This window comes from Epinephelus moara, chromosome 9 (genome assembly GCF_006386435.1).
Source record: "Epinephelus moara isolate mb chromosome 9, YSFRI_EMoa_1.0, whole genome shotgun sequence".
NCBI lineage: Eukaryota > Metazoa > Chordata > Actinopteri > Perciformes > Serranidae > Epinephelus > Epinephelus moara.
Window position 1 is genome coordinate 22,584,636 of NC_065514.1, and position 19,614 is coordinate 22,604,249.

The 19,614-nt window shown below is 41.6% G+C and overlaps 1 protein-coding gene across 2 annotated transcripts in view; it reads left to right on the forward strand.

Annotated features, from left to right (window-relative positions):
* pappaa (pregnancy-associated plasma protein A, pappalysin 1a) overlaps positions 1–19,614 on the forward strand; it is a 119,052-nt gene that overhangs the window by 39,843 nt on the left and 59,595 nt on the right. For both annotated transcript variants that reach the window (XM_050053577.1, XM_050053578.1), the window contains exons 8-10: positions 463–591; positions 720–811; positions 4,566–4,762. In XM_050053577.1, coding sequence (XP_049909534.1) covers positions 463–591; positions 720–811; positions 4,566–4,762 — 418 coding nt within the window. The remainder of the gene's footprint in view (positions 1–462; positions 592–719; positions 812–4,565; positions 4,763–19,614) is intronic.

A 19,614-nucleotide genomic window follows, 5' to 3' on the forward strand; every position in this document is an offset into this window, starting at 1 on the left:
TCAGACTTTTTTTTCAGACTTCCTTATCATGGTGACTCAAGAAACCATCATGGCGACTTACACCGGCAAAGTGAGTAGTCCCCCAATATTTCTCCTGTCCATTGTGTATTCATCATGATGGCTCCTTGAATCACTGTGGTGAGGAAACAAAACAAAGCTGGACCCAAAGCGCTTAAACGCAGTGACTGGATAGGTAGATGTGTGGAAGTGTGTACTAAGACAGATGTGCTAATTTGTGATGTGCTAGTGGTACTTGAGATACCTAAAGATTGCTACAACACACACACTAGCAAACAGAGCAGTAGCCCTATCGACCCGTTCTCCGCAGGCCTGGTCCAAGAATCTTTCTCAGTTGCTCTTTCTCCTTTCTTTATATGTGATTTTTTTAATCAGGCATTTCTTCGAGGCTTCACGTTATCCTGAAATATGTGGACTTACTATGACCTTTACCTCTTTTTACAGGGATGTGGCGCCACACATTGTGTATACCTACCAGGTCCAAACCATCTCCGGCCGGAGTGAGAGTGAGCCCTCCCCACCTCTGGTGCACGACCTGGGGGCACCGTACTGCGGGGATGGACGCATCCAGAGGTAACAGGCACCCACATTCTTATTTTCAGAAAACTCAGCTTTACTCCTGATGTGATTCAGTTGGTATTTATAAGTCTGGCAGTGTGCATGTGTGGATTTTTTCTAAGTACCTCATTCTGCTATTTTAGTTCCAAAGGAGAGGAATGTGATGATATGAACTCTATGAATGGGGATGGCTGCTCCAGTCAGTGCAAGAAGGAGCCCTTCTTCAACTGCATTGGTAAGTCATATGGACAAAGATATCATCAAGGTTTAAGTGCAGTCATTGGTTTCTTTCTCTGGATTGCTGTTGAGAAAAAAAAAAACTTGAAATAGGAGAGTTACTTTACCTTAAGTGCACCTTTGATCAACTTTTCAAGCAGATCTGCTCATTACCACTAGTAGAACGATGCAGTTGTAATGCATACTGGCAGCTGTGAAGGAGTGACCCTGTATGGCCTGTAGCAAGGCATCGCTTGTGAAATATGCTTGTGAAACATATCTAGAGCTTGCACAGTTTGGAAAAAGGAGAATAAAATACATAACTCATTAGAGGTTGGATTGTTTTGATTTATTTCCAGAGAAAATAAAGTTATTTAAAAAATGGGGGGAAAAAAGGGAAATGGACTGCACTCTTGGAGAGCACTTTTCTAGTCTTCTGACCACTCAAAATGCTTTTACACTACATGTCACATACACCCATTCACACACTACTGGCCAAGGCTACCATACATGGTGCCACCTGCTACTCGGTAACCATTCACATGTTCTCAGACACCGTTGGCACAGCCATCGCGAGCAATTTGGGGTGTAATATCTTGCCAAAGGATACTTCGACATGCAGATAGGAGGAGCTGTGGATCGTGCGGCTAATCTTCCAATTGGTGAACGACCCGCTCGGCATCTGATCCACAGCCACCCCAGAAAAACTGGTCATGAGATATTGTATTACAAACTGTATCTCGCACATTTATTAAAGTGTAATGTGTACCAGCCCAATCCCCAGGCAAATTTTTTGCCATTGTATGTTTCTGTAAACCATGGATACATCACATTTGCACATTGTTAGGATAAGTTAAAAGTTTACATCTTGACAGTGCTTTGGCTAACATGTGGTTAAGTTTAGGCAAAAAACCCATTTGGTTATGTCATAGTTACGGTTAGGAAAAGATAATGTTTTGGCTTAAAATACCCAACTTTGGGGGCACAAACCCTGCTGGAAACACTTTTCAAGCCACTATCCAAATTATTCCGACAGATAACATAGCGATGTCTCTGTAAAAGCAACAAGCCACTATCCCTGATGGAAAAACAGAGCCAGGTCAGTATAAAACACCATCATTTGGTGCCTTAAAAAGCCTCTTGAAACACAGCAATGACTCACTGAATCACAACCGTTTTTTTTTGTTGTTGGTCTCAAACAGCGGTCTGCAGTTTGGCAGGAATCTTGCCTAAGTGTCCCGCCATCCACCATTCCCTCCAACTCCTGCTTACAAAGTCAGCCCATATACTACATCTCTTTAGAAACATTGATATAATACTTGTGTAACCTCCAAATGTTATGTATTCATGGTTGCAGAAATCTACAATGACAACATTTTCACATTTTCTCCTGGCAACTGGGCTGTGTGTACATATAGTATGTCGATTATTTTAATGATGTTGACTGAAGCTTATTTTACTGGCCAAAACTGAGTTTAAAAGACATGTACATGTGACATTTATCAAGTCTGTGTTTATTGTGGTTACTATGTATTATTTCACAAAATAGAAAGTTTTCGATGGGACCCACAGGCTGACTTTGTGAATGAACAGATTTAATATCTGGGCGTCTTCTATGCAAGTACTTCATGCGTTTCTCAAAAGAATAAAAACGCCATTAGATATCATAATCACTTTGACCTCCTGTTGAAAAAAATAAATAAAAAAAGATCTGGAAATCATTATTTTCTTAAAGGGTGAGTCATCTTATTTTACATAGTTGAGTGACTGGCATCTCCTACGTTGTTTTGTTTTATGAATAGATGGATGGTTTCCTGTCCAGTTCTCCTGCTGTAGACAATCATTTCGCCCCCCTGTTGTGACTGTATGTGTGTGTGCATGTACAGTACATGCATGCATGCACACACATGTGTGAGCCTCTGTGAAGTGGCCACTTAATCCCTGTCAGATTGCTGGATGACTGCGTTGGCTGGGCTGTTTTTCCACCAACTGCAGCGCTCAGGGGTGTGCGTATGTGTGTGTTTGTGTGTGTGTGTGTGTGTGTGTGTGTGTGTGTGTGTGTCCGTCCAACGCTGTCTGACATAGTTGTAGTTTTGCACAGAAATCTGACACTATAATGATGGGACCTTCTGTCCATCTGTCTGTATGTGTGAGAGAGTGCCTGCTTGTCAGTGTGTTGGATAGTGAATGAGAGAGTTGGATGGAAAATTGACACTAAGTATACAACAGGGCCAGGGCGCTACAGTCTGGATGAGCTTTAATAGGCTATTCACACGATTGAGTCGAATTATATCTGGAATTGACGAAATCGAAAATCATTCTTTTCACATGACCCCACCTGGCGTTACAATCCCAGTGGTTATGTTTCAGCAGGGCTCCGAGCCACAGTCAACACAGGTGCAGATAAAACATAAAGGAAATGCAATCTGACTTTTTTAAAGCCATATTATTATATTCCTGCTATCACAAAAGCAAAGGTTTTGAAGGTCAGATTGCCCCGCTTTGACATGTTGACAGTGTAGCTTGGGGTGCTTGAAAACAACTAACATAAAAAAGAAAATAGCAGGTATAGCTTGCTCTGACAGCCTCGGGACCTTTCTTTTCTCTGTCTCTATCCATCTTTGTTCATCTCATCGCTGTCCTTTTTTTTTTCAAGCTGTAGGGCTCTCTTCTTTTTGCCCTTGCACTCAATCACCTTTCCACTTTTTCCGTTATCTGTTTATTCTATCCCTGTCCAACTTCAAATACTGTAGCAATACCCTTTTTCTGTCTCCTTTTCCATCCTCTCCCCCCCCCCTCCTTCTCTCTTTAGCTCACACTCTACCTATTACTTGTGCAGCTTTCACAAGCCACTGTTTGAGCTTCCTCATGTCTCGCTCCTTCCCTTCTTCCTCGCCTCTGCTCCTGCTGAGTGAGTGGCGGGAGCGTATTCTGTATGCCCCCTCAGTAGCCCCTCGTTTCACCATTGCCAGAGCACAGAACTGACTTGAGTTTTTGGCTTTGCTGGAGAGGGCTGGAATTTCAAGGAGGAGGCCCCGGCCAACTTGGCACAGAATGCCGCCTTTCCCCCTAACTGGAACCCCACCGGCTGACACTGCTTTAGCTGAGAGCTGAGAGCAATGAGGCCCAGGCAACCTCCCTGCTCTGCTCCCCTCTCCTCCAGTCCATAAGCTTCCAGTTCCAGACCTTAACTCCGGGTGGGATGTCTGTAAAAATTACGGCTGTATCTTTCTTTACCTCTTGACTTTGTCTGGTTCCCCCCCAAGTCCCCTCCTCTCTCTGTGTTTGTCGCTCTCGTTATATTGCTCTCCTTCTTTCATGCCTTCTTGTTGTTTGTTTCCTTTTGACATGAACATGTTTTCCCTCTGTTTTTGTAGCTCCTTACGCACTCAATAATTCACCCTCCTTTTTCCATGCACCTTTTATCCCACACCTTCCTCCCCCATCTTTATCCAGTCCTCTCATCACCTTCCAAAATAAGAGATAAGGTTAGATCCCAAAGGATCTGGAGTACATGTGTTCTAAAAAACCAAAAGGATGAGAGAAGGGAAGCTAAAAGTGTGTAAAACCTCACCTGTATGGCTCTGTACATTTTATAACATGCAAGACAAGGAAAAGTGGGGTGGTGGCGGAGGATATGTAGAATCTGTTTTAAAATAAAATTTTAGCTGTACTCACACCTCACCTTATGGAAAAAGCACAATAGAGATGAAACACAGATAAGTATCAATTTGAAACTACAGCTTTTTGTTCTGTTGTCTGTCCACCTGCAGAGGAGCCAAGCATGTGTTACTACTACGATGGCGATGGGGTGTGTGAGGACTTTGAGCGTGAGACGGGCGTGAGAGACTGTGGCCTCTACACCCCCAGTGGTTTCCTCGACCAGTGGGCCTCCACTGTCGAAGTTTCACATGAGGAGAAGCCCTACTGCTCTGGAGAGGTGACTGCTGGGTACCCTGCTGTTACAAAGGTAAGGTCATCCAGTTTGTGTTATTTATGACGTTTTGGATGGATTTTTCTAGAACATGCCTTCATCTTTGTGATTATTACACATTAGAAGCAACCAGACAATTTTAGAGTCCTGATCTAATAATAAACAAATTGGATCACTACAAACAGATTTCCCCATCACTCCATCATGCAGTATAGTCTTTGATTCATTGATGATTTGGTGCTATTGCTGTCTCATCCACAATGATGACAATGAAGCCTCAATGTCTGCAATACACTTACAGAAAAAACAACTAATTTTGCTTGTTTGCCAGTTGAGTAATTTTAGAGATTGGGACATTTAATTAGATGTCTCCCAGGGTGGATGCAGAAGTTTGCTGCTCTCATTAAAGTAATGCTTATTGAAAACGAGAGAAGAAGCCATCGATTCCACGTAGTCTCGGTGGAAGCATTGATCTGTTGCTGTCGCAACGCAGAGAGGGGCTGATTGGCCAAAACATTAGGGCGAGGCATACATTCATGTACGCACATACACACACAAAGCTTCAGACACATAAAAGTGCATTAGGCTGAATCCTATTTAATCCCCTCTCCCTTATATGGAGAGACAAAACTAAGGCATGTTGCTGAAGTATAGTATCAACTTTAAAACCTTCTTCATCATTTTAACTTTATTATCGTCCAGTTTCTTGATAGCTTTCAGGGTATTTGTTGTTTAAACCAAATATTAAAGGAAGCAGCCTGCTGTATCTTTCTTTGATGTTAAAGGGACAGTTCACGCAAAACTAAAAAATGCATATTTATTTTTCATCTTACCTGTCGTGCTATTTATCAGTCTAGATTGTTTTTGTGTGAGTTGCTGAGTGTTGGAAATATCGGCTGTAGAAATGATTCTTTCCAATATAATGGAACTATATGGCACCCATGAACACTAATGGCGTCCTCCTCGTCTGAGCTGTAACGTGACAACTAATAGTTCGATAATGCAAGTTACCGTGAGCTAGCTATTATTTTTTAAACATGTTTACATCTCGCTCTGTCATAAACACAAGCCTCTCATCTATGAGTAGATGCACGCTTCCCTCTGTGTGGTGATACGACTAGCATGTGTAGTTTGGTAGAAAGAAAATAGTTGAGTGTTGTGAATGTATTTTTTGTCATGTTGAGCACCACAAGCCGAGTGCCATATAGTTCCATTAAATTAGAGAGGCAGACATCTCTATGGTCAATATCTCCAGCACTCAGCAACTCACACCAGAACACTCTTACATTGATAAATAGCACTATAGGTAAGAAGAAGGGTGAATTGTCCCTTTATGAGCGACATCAGTATACATTGTTAAACTGTATGCTCATAGATGCTTTAACCCGGTACAAAGGAGAAACTTTTTATTCTTCGGCCTCATGCCTCTATGCTGGCAGTGCTCTCTTCTGAGGCATGTGTGTGATGTTGGAAGCGGTGATGTTGGCTGTAGAGCTTGTTCCCACTGCTGATGATGCATTTTACAAGGCCAATGAACTAGGTCTTCTTGAACAGCTGTGGTCAGGTGCCTTGCTCAAGAACACTTTGGCATGGACTTACCCAAACAAAAGTAGGAGTTTAATCGACACCATTTAATGCATTTGATATTTATGTGGCACCACTTCTGTCCGAGCATGTGTTCCAACCAACAACATTGCAGATGGTTTATTCTCTGAGAGGAATGAGACACCAGTGGAACATGTCCATACAACCATTAAATAAAGGATTTCTGCTGTGAAGGACACATGTTCATACAATAAGCACTTTTACTGTAGAGAACACACTGTTCCCTGAGGATCATATGTGATGAGATCACCTCATTACAAGGCCACTGACTGTCCACTCTGTGTGGACACCCAAGTGCATGTGTGTGTGTGTGGAAAATATGCAAACACAGGTTAACAAAACACAACAGTCTTGTCGCTATCTCTCTCTGGCCCTCATTTTCACTCTGTATGTTCTCTCACCTTGTGAGCTGCAAAGCTTGTAGGTACACTGTTACATCACAAATTGTGTCCTCAAAGCCCATTCCCCTCACCAACATCAGTACATGTTGATGTAATGACATTTATTTTCCCACTCTAGTAACATGCACTACAGCAGCATCAAATGCCATCTCTTCAACTCCAAATGAACTTTGATTACACTGCGTCCTTGCAGCGTGGAGCATATGTGCACACAAACAAAAAAAAATCTGCTCGCACAAAATGCACACACAGTCGTGCACACTTGTTTGCTTATGGTAGTCCCTTGGAAAACAAAGATAACATAACATGGCCTCAAGTAACTGAGTCGAGATTCCCGTTCAGGCTTTGCTCCGAAGCAATTGTGCAATTGCATGCATGTGGCTATGGCGACTGTCCTGGAGGCTCATGCCACAGATGAAGCATGTGAGGATTGGTTCTGGAGATGAAGACCAGGCTGTGGGATTGCCTTTGTTCATGGATTCAGTTTAAATGTGACCACGTTAGAGCAACATATAAAACACCACAGTGGCTGATCAGTAGCAGACAATGTTACTGAAGATGTTACCTATTTTAAAGAAGCCTTCAGTGATGTCTTGCATCTGGTATTTTAATTGCTGTGTCTGCCGAAAGTCGCTCTCGGTGCCAACCAGAATCAGCTATAGAGTGCCCAATGGATTGTCATGTTTTAGGCATCTGGATCACATTCCCTATCAAGAGCACTTTGTTCTAGTTTTCTCAGCTTGCTGCCGATTGTTTACATAAGGGGTTTGATTTTCCTGGGTGACCTTGATCCATTGGTGGAAGGGGATGCGAACATTTCATCTGAGAGCTGCATAGTCACTTATGGTATACTGTTGATCTACAATCTTTGTTGAGATTTTGATGTAATCTTTCTGAGCAACGTAGTGTGCCAAAAGCACTGTGGCTTTGCTGATACAGACCCACATCCAGTATTGCCCTTGACAGGGATTTGGAGCTGTTGGGGAAGTAAATTGCTTGGCAACTTTGAGATGACTGTCATCAGTATTAAAATGGTGAGGATTGAGAAATGATAACTGCTGCTGGGGTGCAGGGCTTATTTTCTGTATTCAAGGGAGACAACTCTGAATACATTACTTCTTGAGCACTTTATATTTGACTTGGAAAATGAGTTTGAAGTGAACTCATGAAGTAACCTCATTGTGTTGGTACAAATCTTAGCTTTGGTGAGAACTTGCTGTACCCTGACATTGAGTTGACTTCTGTTGTGTTGGAACACATGTTGCTATGTGAAAAAGAAGTATGCCCTCTGTGGGTAACAGATCAATGATTGCTAAGACTAAGTCCAGTCTGCATACCATCAGGGATAGTATGTAAGGATATAGTGCAGTATTTTAGGGACAACAGATTTCTGGAGTTATTTCTAAGGAATGAATTGGTCCACAAGAATTAATGCTGGTGTGAGTCTAGTGGAGACAATGTACAGTAGTTACCTTTATATTTTCTTGCTTTTGTGTGTCATATCAGGACCCGTTCTACTGAATTCATGAGAATCTATAGGATGGCTATATCAGTCAGTATGTTTACATGCCACTTGAAAAAAACAAATTATTGCCTTAATCCGACTATAACTGGACAACTGAAGTGCATGTAAACGCGTTACTCCGACTAATATCGGAGTTCTCCAACTCCGATTAAGACACCCAGATAATGCGATCGGAATTTGATTTTCTCCGGCATGTATACGCCGTAATCGGAGTTAAACTAGACAATGCATGTGCGCATGCTCCACACCCCCCGCACTGGCGTATGACCCCGAACAGACAAGACATGCTATTGTTGTAGCCCTCCAACAGCATACGGCGTTCTTGTCTGCCTCTCGAAATCACCATGACAATGAAGGATAGCATGCACCTCATCTGCACAATCAGTAACGCGTACATTACGTACGAGATGAACAAAGCTGTACAATTATCCATCTCGCTGTTGTTCGAAAATGCCGGTCTGCCGCCTGACTCCAGTTGTTTATTATTAAGTGACGTAATAGGTCAACTGGAAAGGGGGGCGTATTAACCTGCTGAAACGACACATATTACCACCTAGTGTTGAGGAGGAGGACACGTTCCCGTCAGTAATTCGATTTTCTCAGTTGCTTGTAAACTGGGACAAGGACAGAAGCCCGATTAGATGCCAAAATCGAATTTTGAGCATAGCTCGATTAAGCTGTGCATGTAAACGTACTGAGTGATGTTTGTTGAAACAGTTTGACACCAGCTTGCACTTACTCAGCAATGTAAAGCAGAAAAATGCTACTGCTTGCATTTTGCAGATGGCGACAAGATCAGTTTGGCCATTTTGTAACATTGCTGCCTTTCATACAGTGTCTCTGGATAGCTCATTGCCATGGAATTACTCATCACTTCAAGGCAACCAAGGCTGTCAGAAAAGCCAGACAATGTTGTCATTTGTATGACACATGAATAAAGTGAATAAACTTTAGCCTTGCCAGAACCTGGAGGGTAGGAAAGGTTAATTGTGCCACAGCATAACTCTTCTTAATCATTTTAATAATTTATTTCTCCTTCTACTTGAAGTCACCGAGGTATGAATGTGAAGCATGTTGCGACATAGCATCGTTTCACAAGAAACAACTGTTGAGAGCATTGAGTGACCATGCATAAATAAGCTTTAGGGTGACCCTGCCAGGAGCTAAGCTGCTGTTGGAATGGCTCTTGGTTTAAATAGAATTCACAATGTGGTTACAACACACTCTCTGTCTCTTTGTCACTCACCCATTTCCTGTATAGTAAACTTACAGTAAGTGAAGTCACAATGACCATGACACTATGTAAGTACACCAAGATCCCTATGCTTGACATGATGTATAATAGAGATATGGGGGTGGGGGGGTCAGCTGTCATTTTTTTTGTTGAGGACTTGGCACTTTGAGAAGCCCTTTGATCTCAGCCAACCACACTCCCAAGACTATGTCATTACCACGGCACAAAGCCAAAATGACAGTAAAGTTCTCTGCTGAAGTTAGTGTCTGGTTAACCACTAGCATCCATCCCACAATATGTACCATTATTGTCCTTCTAGTGCCTGTGTCTGTGCTGGTGTCTGTGTGTGTGTTCATGTGTGAGAGAAAAAGACGGATACAAAGGGGGGAGGAAAACTGAAGCCCAGAAAGAGGTTATAAGTGCAAAGGGAGTGTACAAAGCAAACCAATGTTAAGTGTCTTAGTAAGGTTCTGGGCCACCACAAGCCACTAAAACAGCTTCAGTGCTCCTTGGCTTCTCAGAATCTCTGGATCCCTGCTGGAGGAATGAGCGTCATTCTCCCAAAAGATATAACCTAATTTCCTAAATCTGACAAAAGAAATTGAAAATGAACCAGAGCCATTTTCTATGTAATATTTGTTGAACAGAATTCACTGAATATACAAATGCCAAAAGCAATTGACCCTTTGCCTAGCCCTGCGCTTTTGTTGTTTGCCGCTGATGGTCTATGGAGCTGTTCAAGCTAGCATGGAGACCACTGTCACTAAGCACATTCCCTTAAGAAATATTGTCTAATTTTTTGGAAAAATGAAAACATAATGTCAAAGAGAAGCAGACAGAAGGATCTGCAATATGCCTTCAATTGATATATCCAGGATATCAAACTGACTCTGCAGCAAAAACAGATTAAAAAGACAAAGATAGAAGCTAAAGCTTAAGGACCACAGTGTGAAAGTGAACTACCATATCACCTGGCAACATAACAAAAGACAATGAAATTTAGGAGCTACATCTTTCCTGTGGCAGGGTAGCTCTTTATTCACATACAGCAAACGTAGCATGTTTATCCATTTGGTAAATGTAATATATATCTACTTCTAACCTCTCCAGGTAACAAGTATTATACTTACCCATCCCTCAGTCACCACGTTTAACCACAACTAGCTTGAAATCTTCAAAACCAGCCCGAAAATGAAGAAAATCTGAAAGGATTGCCTGAGAGTCTATGGCTAGAAGATCTGCATTTGAGGACAGGACTTAATGAAGGGTCAATTGGTACGATGTTCATACCTGTTGTTCTATCTTACACAGGCTCTGCCCTCTATTTGACTCTATGGGAAGTACAACTCACGAGCATGCATTCTCTAGTGCTAATAGAACTAGGGTTACAATATCTTAACCTTTGTTTTCTGCATTACGATCAACCAAATAGAGAAGATGGTGCTCCAAACAAAATCGGCGGAATCAGTAATAATGCCCAAAAATGACAAGTTTGTCAAGGGACGGCACGGTCTAGCAGCCACAGTAATTACAAATGATTTGAGCAGAGATTTTAATAGTGTGACATTATAGAGCCACAAAGTCCACAAAGGAAGGAAGACAGGGTGGTGGATTGGTCAACAAAGTGTCTGACTTTGACATGGGAGACCACCGTTTATACATTCTGGTTTTCTACTAGAAGCCAAGATTGGTTTCCTGCCCTAACCCTTACCGAGTCATTTTTGTTCCTAAACTTAACCAAACCTCAATCATAGCGGTGTCAATTCAGAAAATGGTTTCATTTTTGTAATAAACCTTTGTAATGGTTTTGGATGGCACTTACGGAGTGGGCTATTTGTCAATCTGTAGAGCAGTTACTTGTTTCATTAGAATGACTTGTTGCAATGGATAGAAATCTTTCTGCCAAATATTCCACTTGTACTCTGTCTTGTGTTGAATATATATTTTGAATTTTATTCTCAGTCATAAGTAGCATAATGACTATAACACTTGACATCCCCAATGCATAACTGAATGGCAGATGAAGAGAACTTGAAGTCCTTTTAATTTTGCCTTAGTGCTAAGTTATCAAGCAGTTGAAACTGGCTGTGAAAGTGAGTCTGTGCGAGTTGAAGTCATAGTTTAATCAGAAACCAACAGCACATTGTCATCATGTTTCCATGTTCATGGTGCACGGCTCTTGGGTGGAGTTGGGATAGAGATGTGCTTCCCTGATACAGGACAATACTACCTTAAAGTGTAACCACCTCTCTGTGTGTTTGTGAATGTTTTTTGTTCTGAATGAATATATAGGAGGTAGGGCGAGGGATAGTACATCATTTCCTTCTGATCTAGTAAACAAGTCCTGTACTGGTTTTGTGTATCAGTTCCGTTTGATGTCTAAAGACAGTGTTGATACTGTGTGTGTGTGTGTGTGTGTGTGTATCTGAGAGAGAGAGAGTGGGGCGGGCAGCAATGATAGGGATCTTTGCGGATGCAAGAAAGTAACAACAGCACAAGAAGGCACTTGAGGAGAAAGAGAGATCATGTATCTGCACGAAATCTCAAGTGCTACGTACTTGTGTGTGTGTGTGTGTGTGTGTGTGTGTGTTCAAGGGGTATCCGCAGAAATATATTTCTACCGTAAAGCATACGAACATAGATTGAGAGCGATACTGGAATACATCCTTTCATCCATTAAATGTCATGGTGATTGATCTCATCATAAAGCATTTGTGCATGAGAGCTAAACTTTTTTTTCTTAACTTCTGAATCTTCACGCACCAAAGCAAAGCCAAGGAGAAGGATGGGTGAATGCTCCCACATTGAAACCACCGCTGAGGGAGAGTTCAGCAACATAAGAATGAATGGTGCATAGGACCATAAATACATACTGCCCTTTTGTACACAGGAGTTTAGTGGTCTGCTGTCGATGTTTTCAGAATGTATATGTGTAAAGTTATTTGTAAGAATGACAAACATGCATGTTTGGATCAGATAGTGTGAATCCCAGCACTAACTTGTAGAGTTATGTACACTGTGGCAGTGCTATAGTAATGTTTTTGTGCTACAAAAACAGTTACGTAACGATATGGCAATGTGTGTAAAACAAAAAAGTAAAAGCAAAACATGCACATTGAGAAAAATGACACAAGAGCCAACAGCAGACAGGTGCTGTAAAAGCTGCAGAAGTGAGAGGACGTGGGAAAATTCTATATAAAGATACATTATGGCTGAAATGACATATGAAATAATGTAATGAGTCAGAAACACAAATGGCAGATGGATGAACAGATGGGGTTAGTGGTTGTAATAGGAGGTAAAACAATCTGGAAATTAGTTTGACCGACAGTCTTACTGCATTCAAAAGAAAATACATCATTGAATAAAATGATTGTGAAAGTAGAAAGTGGTCACATTAAAATGTCCTCAAATGAGCAGTTTGATCCAATCAAAACCCCATATGGACACCAGAGAATGTATGAAGTTAATAAAGTTGAGACCCATTAGTGATCACAAAAAATCCCTAACTGCCAGTGTTACATTCTTGCCAGGTTTAGTTTTTTTAACCTTTCTGTTACCTCTTACAGTGTCAGACCCATTACAAAATGTTAAAGATCTCTAATACAGGGCTATGTGTTAATGTAGTAAGGTGGCATCAGCTTATTTAAAAGATCCTCCTTTCCTTTCTGATCGAGCTCACACACAGGTACGTAGTCAGACAGAGAAACACAGGCAAACACACACACTCACAGTGTTGTCTCCATGCAGGATTATAGGGCAGGTCCATAGGGGACTGAAATGTACTACTGCTGTCTTTGTGGAGCAGAACATAATGTTCCCCCACTACCACACCATGGAATATGGTGAGCCAGCTCAACTTGCTCTAGGGGGATTGGATTGGAGAACTGGCCCTAGCAACTAACCTGTGTGTGTGTATGTGCCCATGTACGTGCGCAAGGCTGCTCGCCTTCACGTACATGTGTGTAGATGAGTTTGTGTAAGTGGGGAGTGTGCATGTGCATTCGAAGTTTAAGATCAAACAGGAAGCCAGGTGATTTCTCCAGAGAGGGCTGCTGCCCAGGCAATCTCTGACGCAACCCCTGGGCACCCCTGGAGAACACTCCCCTTAATTATACATAAGCAACAGAAGGGATAACATTTTAGTCCTCTCACGCTGCAAGAAATTGCCTATATATGAAGTTCACCCATCTTCACATGTAAAACAAACATATGTGCATAAGGTCTGAATTAAATAAGCACATTTATCTTTAGGTGAGTAATGCTTCAGAGGGAAAGGAGAGGGGGAAGAGACACACTGTATTATTTCTATTATGGCCGTTAAAAACACGGAAACAATAACTGGCCCAGTTTTGCACCAGGTCCCAAATAGCAAGCAGTGTGCAAACACACACACACACTCAGTGGTGCACTCTACAGGTGCATCACTGGCAGTATCCTGACTGGCTGCATCTGGCTGGCAACCTCAGAAATTTTTCCAAGGGGTGGCAAGATGGGGCCACTGAAAACCTTGGGGTGGCACCAAAACTCAAAGCCATAACTGAATTTCAGGAATTCAGTTATGCTGTTTAAGTATATAGGCTAGTTGAAAACTGTCAATTTGGAGAGCTATGGAATCGCATATTGATATACCTTGGTTTATTTTTACTTATTATCTAATGTGCCTAATACCAGTACAGTTTACATTTTGAGTTCCACAACAATTTTACTGTGCTATCTATCTTTACATGTTAGGCGACTCATTGCTCTTCAAATAGGCAGGTTGACAAATATACAGCTGTAAACTGAAGTCCAGATGTCCAGACTGCACCTCACTTGCAGACTCGCTGACTTTACGGGCACGTTCCTGGGAAGTCTGGGAGTGTTGTCCAATTCCACAATTCCTCCAGTCCACAAGGGGCCGAAAGCGGACTTTCTGCAGACTTCCAGAGAGTCTGCTTGGGATGCAGACTTCAGCAGACTCCACTGATTTAATTGCCCACAATTCATTGCAATATGGACGTCATGTGGTAGTTTTTTTTTTTTCAATAGACGACTAAAAAAATAATACTTATGTGTGTTTAAACAGTTACTATAGCCTATTAAAACAACACTTGAATCGTGTAGGCCAGAAATAATATTCAACATCATGATACAGAAATATGCAGAAATACAGGCTGTAGAGGGGAATCAAAATACATTGTATTATTGCTGCCTACCCTGCCAGACATAATGGCTAGAAAAGTGGCCGAAAAACAACTAAAGATCTTCTGATGTAACTAATAGGCCTACCCAATCTATTTAATCATAACCCAGTCCTTATTTACAAATATATCTGTATTTGAATGTCTTCAGTCTGTATGTTATACAGAAATGTATTTTGTTCCCTCACAAAACAACCCTGTACACGGGATTTATATCTTGTTACTGACAGGGACAGGTGAGAAGACGGCAGTTACAAGGTTGTAATTGTTGCCCAAATGTTTCCACGGTAACGAGTAAAAACAGTCTCAAGGGCTGTCTATTAGCGGCTTGAGGACTCTGCCGTCGCAGACTTTACATGATGACGGTGAACTCATCACTGTACGTACAGCTTAAGTCTGCAAGGGCTCAGACCACAAGTCCAAAGGGGAGACATTTGGATTCAGCCATGGTATAACTGTCTACCACATGTTTATATTACTGATATTTAGGGCTGGGCAATATGTCGATTTTATATCAATATCATGATATGAAGATTTTGGATCTTGTAATATTGCAATTGTTGTCTTTTCCTGGTTTTAAAGACTCTATTACAGCCAAATAATGTAGTTTTCTGAACATACAAGACTTTAGCTGTTCTATTATTTGCCTTTACCCACTTAGTCATTATAACCATATTACTTGTGATTATCTATCAAAAATGTCATTGTGTAAATATTGTGTGAAAGAACCAATAGTCAATATCATCGCAATATCGATATCGAGGTATTTAGTCAAGATATCATGATGTTTGATTTTCTATATTGCCCATCCCTACTCATATCACTTTATTTCATTGTTTATTGATGTTATATTTAACCCATACTTGAACTTGCATTTCGTTTTTACTCGTGATTTTTTGTTTAGAGAAACTCAATTAGCATTGTTTGAGGAAACCCTGAGATTTTCAGTGACTGCTTCTGCTTTGCATTTGAGAAATAAATAACTTGAACTTCAGCTTCGGGGATGCATGCATACTGCATATGGGCTACTGCAGATTGTACATACACATTTACACACACTTTACATATACATCCAAGCAAACACACGGCAAAAGTTGCACGTACCGTTGCAGAAGCTGAAACACACACACGTACATGCCCACAAAAACAAAAGCTCATACAGTAGCCGAGCTGTTGCTTTCAGCAGCACAGGAAGGCCAGCTTCTCTGGCACTGTCTCCCTCACCAACATTCCCCCAAACCACACAGCTCTCGTCAGGCACAGTGCCAGTGACATAAGCGTGTGGTAACATTAAAAAGAAACCTCTGGGATGGCGTTCCTTTTTCCCTTTTACTTCTCCCGTTTCAATTATTATTGTGGTTCTGCCATGTGGAAACCTCATTGTGACTGGTGTATTTTTTCATGGCACTGATGACCCCCCATAACATTTTCAAGCTGTTAATATGCAGGGTTTTGGCCCTGTTTTATGGAGCATAGGGGGCCACTGACTGAGGGACATTTATATTCTCCGCAGACCCATCTGTTTTCAACTTGCTGGCATTGTACGCTCACCAATCCCTATACATTAGTTTGTGGTCCGGGTTCCCTACCACCCAGTCACTACACATGTCTACCCTGATGAGAGTGGGATAGGTAAACTGCATAATTGCACCCACTCACCAACTTTTACAGCCCATTCTCAGTAGGCCATGGAAGTGTCCCATCATTAGCCCTGGACCAATGAGACGGTGAGCTTCAGTGGGTATGGGTGGGGCTGGGTGACAGGACATTACCTCACACACCAGGCGCTCACCAGCATTCCAGTAAACCATGGGATGGTGCTTGGAAACTCATACTAGTTTCTCTCTGTTGCTCTTTCTCTCCACAAATGCCTCACAGATGCTCACTCCTGCTTCCCATGCTCAGGCTTCAAATTCGTATACAGTATATGCCTTTAACAAAGAGAGAGGGAGGAATGGAAAAAAGGAAAGAGAAATACCTTTAGATGGAAATAAACATGTTTTAGGAGGTGTGGTGACAGGATAAATATTCTCTTGGGAAATTGTTTTCTTAATTTGCATGTGTCCAAAATTTCCACCTCCCCAGAAAAAATAAAACAAACTAGGCCACTACCTGACCTTACAGAGGCATACAACAGGATCTAAAACAAACAATAAACTCTGAAATGCTCAGCAGGTAGACTCCTGGCACACCAGGAGTGATTGGATGGATCACGCAAAATGAACGGCTTAGTTGCTGTAGTGATTATGTTTACAGCTTAAGTAAGTGACTAAATGAAGGAAAAAGTAATATATAGACTTAAAGGGATAGTTCAGATAATTAGGTGTAAGGTACGTATCCATAGTCATGGCTGTCTGCACGCTCCTATTTTGGAGAAGCAACAAGACGTATTTAAGCCACTTTAAAAAGGTACAACTTTAAAGATACCAATGCCAATTTAAGTGAACACTATATTTAGAATATTTGCACTGCTTTAACTTGCCGACAGACAGCCTTTTTGACAGAGAACTGAATCAGTTACCCATGCTCTCTTCAAAGCCACCAAACTCCTTTGACAAAAACAGTAATTTTACTTTGCAGAACACTGGAGTTGCTGGTCTGCTTCTGCTTTGATTGGTTAGTTTATTTGTGTTATTGTGCGACTCTGGTGTTTTAGAAGGTTAGTTTGGAGTCACCAAAGTCGCACAATAACACATACAAACTATCCAATCGAAGCAACAACAGACCAGCAACTCCTGTGTTCTGTCAGGTAAAATTACTGTTTTTGTCAAAGGAGTCTGGTGGCTTTGAAGAGGGCATAGATGGATAGAGGAGTTTCAGTTCTCCATTGGAAAGGGCTGTTCAACTGCAAGGTAAAGTTGTGAAAATATTTTATAGTGTACACTTATACACTGATTTTTTTAGGTGACTAAAATACATTTTGCTGCAGCACCCATCCATAGCAATAAATTGATCTGCTTCCGTGGCAGTACTCCTGCTTGCTTCTCCAGACTGGGGGTGTGCCAGCTGTCGTCTATTGTAATACACGGACTATGGATAAGTACCTTATACAGCCCTACTTAAAAATCTGAACTATCCAATTAAGATGATGTAGTTGGAGTCATTTTGGGCTATGGGGACTGGTAAAATGATGTAAACAAAGGGGATTGTGGCAAAGTTGGTTGACACAGATAACAGTCTTAACGACAGAAATGCTCATACATGCCAATCCACTGATAGTATCTACCCATGTTGTTGCATACTTCCACATGGTGCATAGTATGTAAGACATTATGTTGTCATGATGGCGTCTTCATGTCTGTCTGTGTGAAGATGCTTCTCGTAATCACAACACAACTCAACAGTACATAACCAAAGCTCATACTGACATCATTTTTGAGCTTCATATTGAATACAGATAAGTACAGATGGAAACAAAACTGATTTTCATCAAACAGCTGCAACACCTAAACACTTCGAGGGTTCAACGCCAAGGTTTTTTTTCACTTGCCCGGTCGGGCAAGTTGGTCAGCGATCTACTTGCCTGAAGTCAGTTTTTACTTGCCCTATAAAATTGTTTAATTTAAGCGGCTATCAGATAACAAAGACAGCAGTTATTACTGTAATTACAGTGTCAGGGCTTAAAGTGAAAACTTTGTCAATCATTCTCCGTCTATAATTTTGCGCCCTACTTGAGCCATGCCCACCTCTATTTATTTTTCACCCCTCTCTCCAGTTCTGCTGTATTAACACTGGGTTTAATATATTTTGCTTCCATCTCTCTGCCCTGCTCTGCTCTACTTCAACGCCACAAGCTCTCTCTCTACTCTACCAGTAGACTACCACATTCACCTGTTGCACAAAACGCACACAGCACTGTTTCCCCTAGGATGGAGTTGTAGCAGCGGAGNTCAATAACTTTGTCAGCTGACAAACTGCACCGGGCTCGGGGTCAGGTCTGGTCAGGAAAATGCGGCCCGAGCTGCTCTAGCGTGCTAACCTGTGTGTGTGGCGGAACTCCGCCGTGCGCCATACAGAGAGCAGAGCAGAACTGTTAACACGTGACCATGTAGAGACAGAAATAACACAATGACATAACACCATAAATAGTTGTTATGTTATTATATGAAGCGTCCGTCGCGCAAAATAATATCAATGGGGGCTGTGGGCAGGACAATGTTTACACAGCGTGTGCCTGTGACTTCAGGCAGAGAGACCGCTGCATCAGAGCCGAAGGAGCACGTTTTAAAATACATTTATTTTATCAATTAGTTATTAACTTTAACTATTTTTAGCAACTTGCCCGATTGGGCAAGTGAGTTGTTAGTTTACATGCCCGACCTTGAGTTTTACTTGCCCCGGGCAATCGGGCAACCCTTATTGTTGAGCCCTGACTTCTAAAGCTTATTTCAAAATATTTGTTGACAAACTCTCACACAACTCGTGCAGTATAATCCAAGTCTCATTTGTCCAGTCGTATTCTCAGTACTTCCCAAGCAGACAGCACTCTCTGACCGGGAACAGAACTAAAAGTGAAACGTATCCATGCTCTCTTAAAAGCCAGATTCCATTGACAGATACAGTAATTTTACCTTACTGAACACAGGAGCTGCTGGTCAGCCACTGCCTCGACAGTAGTTTGTTTGACGTCGCTGATACTGAACTAATCTTATAAACAACAAATGTACATGACCATGAGACTTAGATTATACAGTACGGGTTGTGTGACACTTTGTAAATGGCTGTTTTTTGATTCTCCATCACTATGGAGATGTGCGCAAAAAACAAAGATTCCAGAGTTTGAATTCAGCATAATACAGGTTGACTCATTGATGTACAAATGGTCAGACTGAATTCATGTTTATACCGTTAGTGATTTGTCATGACATTGACGCAGAAATGTTTGCTAGTTAATGTATTACAGTAACTAGTTTAATCATTGACCCTTTTAGGTGTGGCAG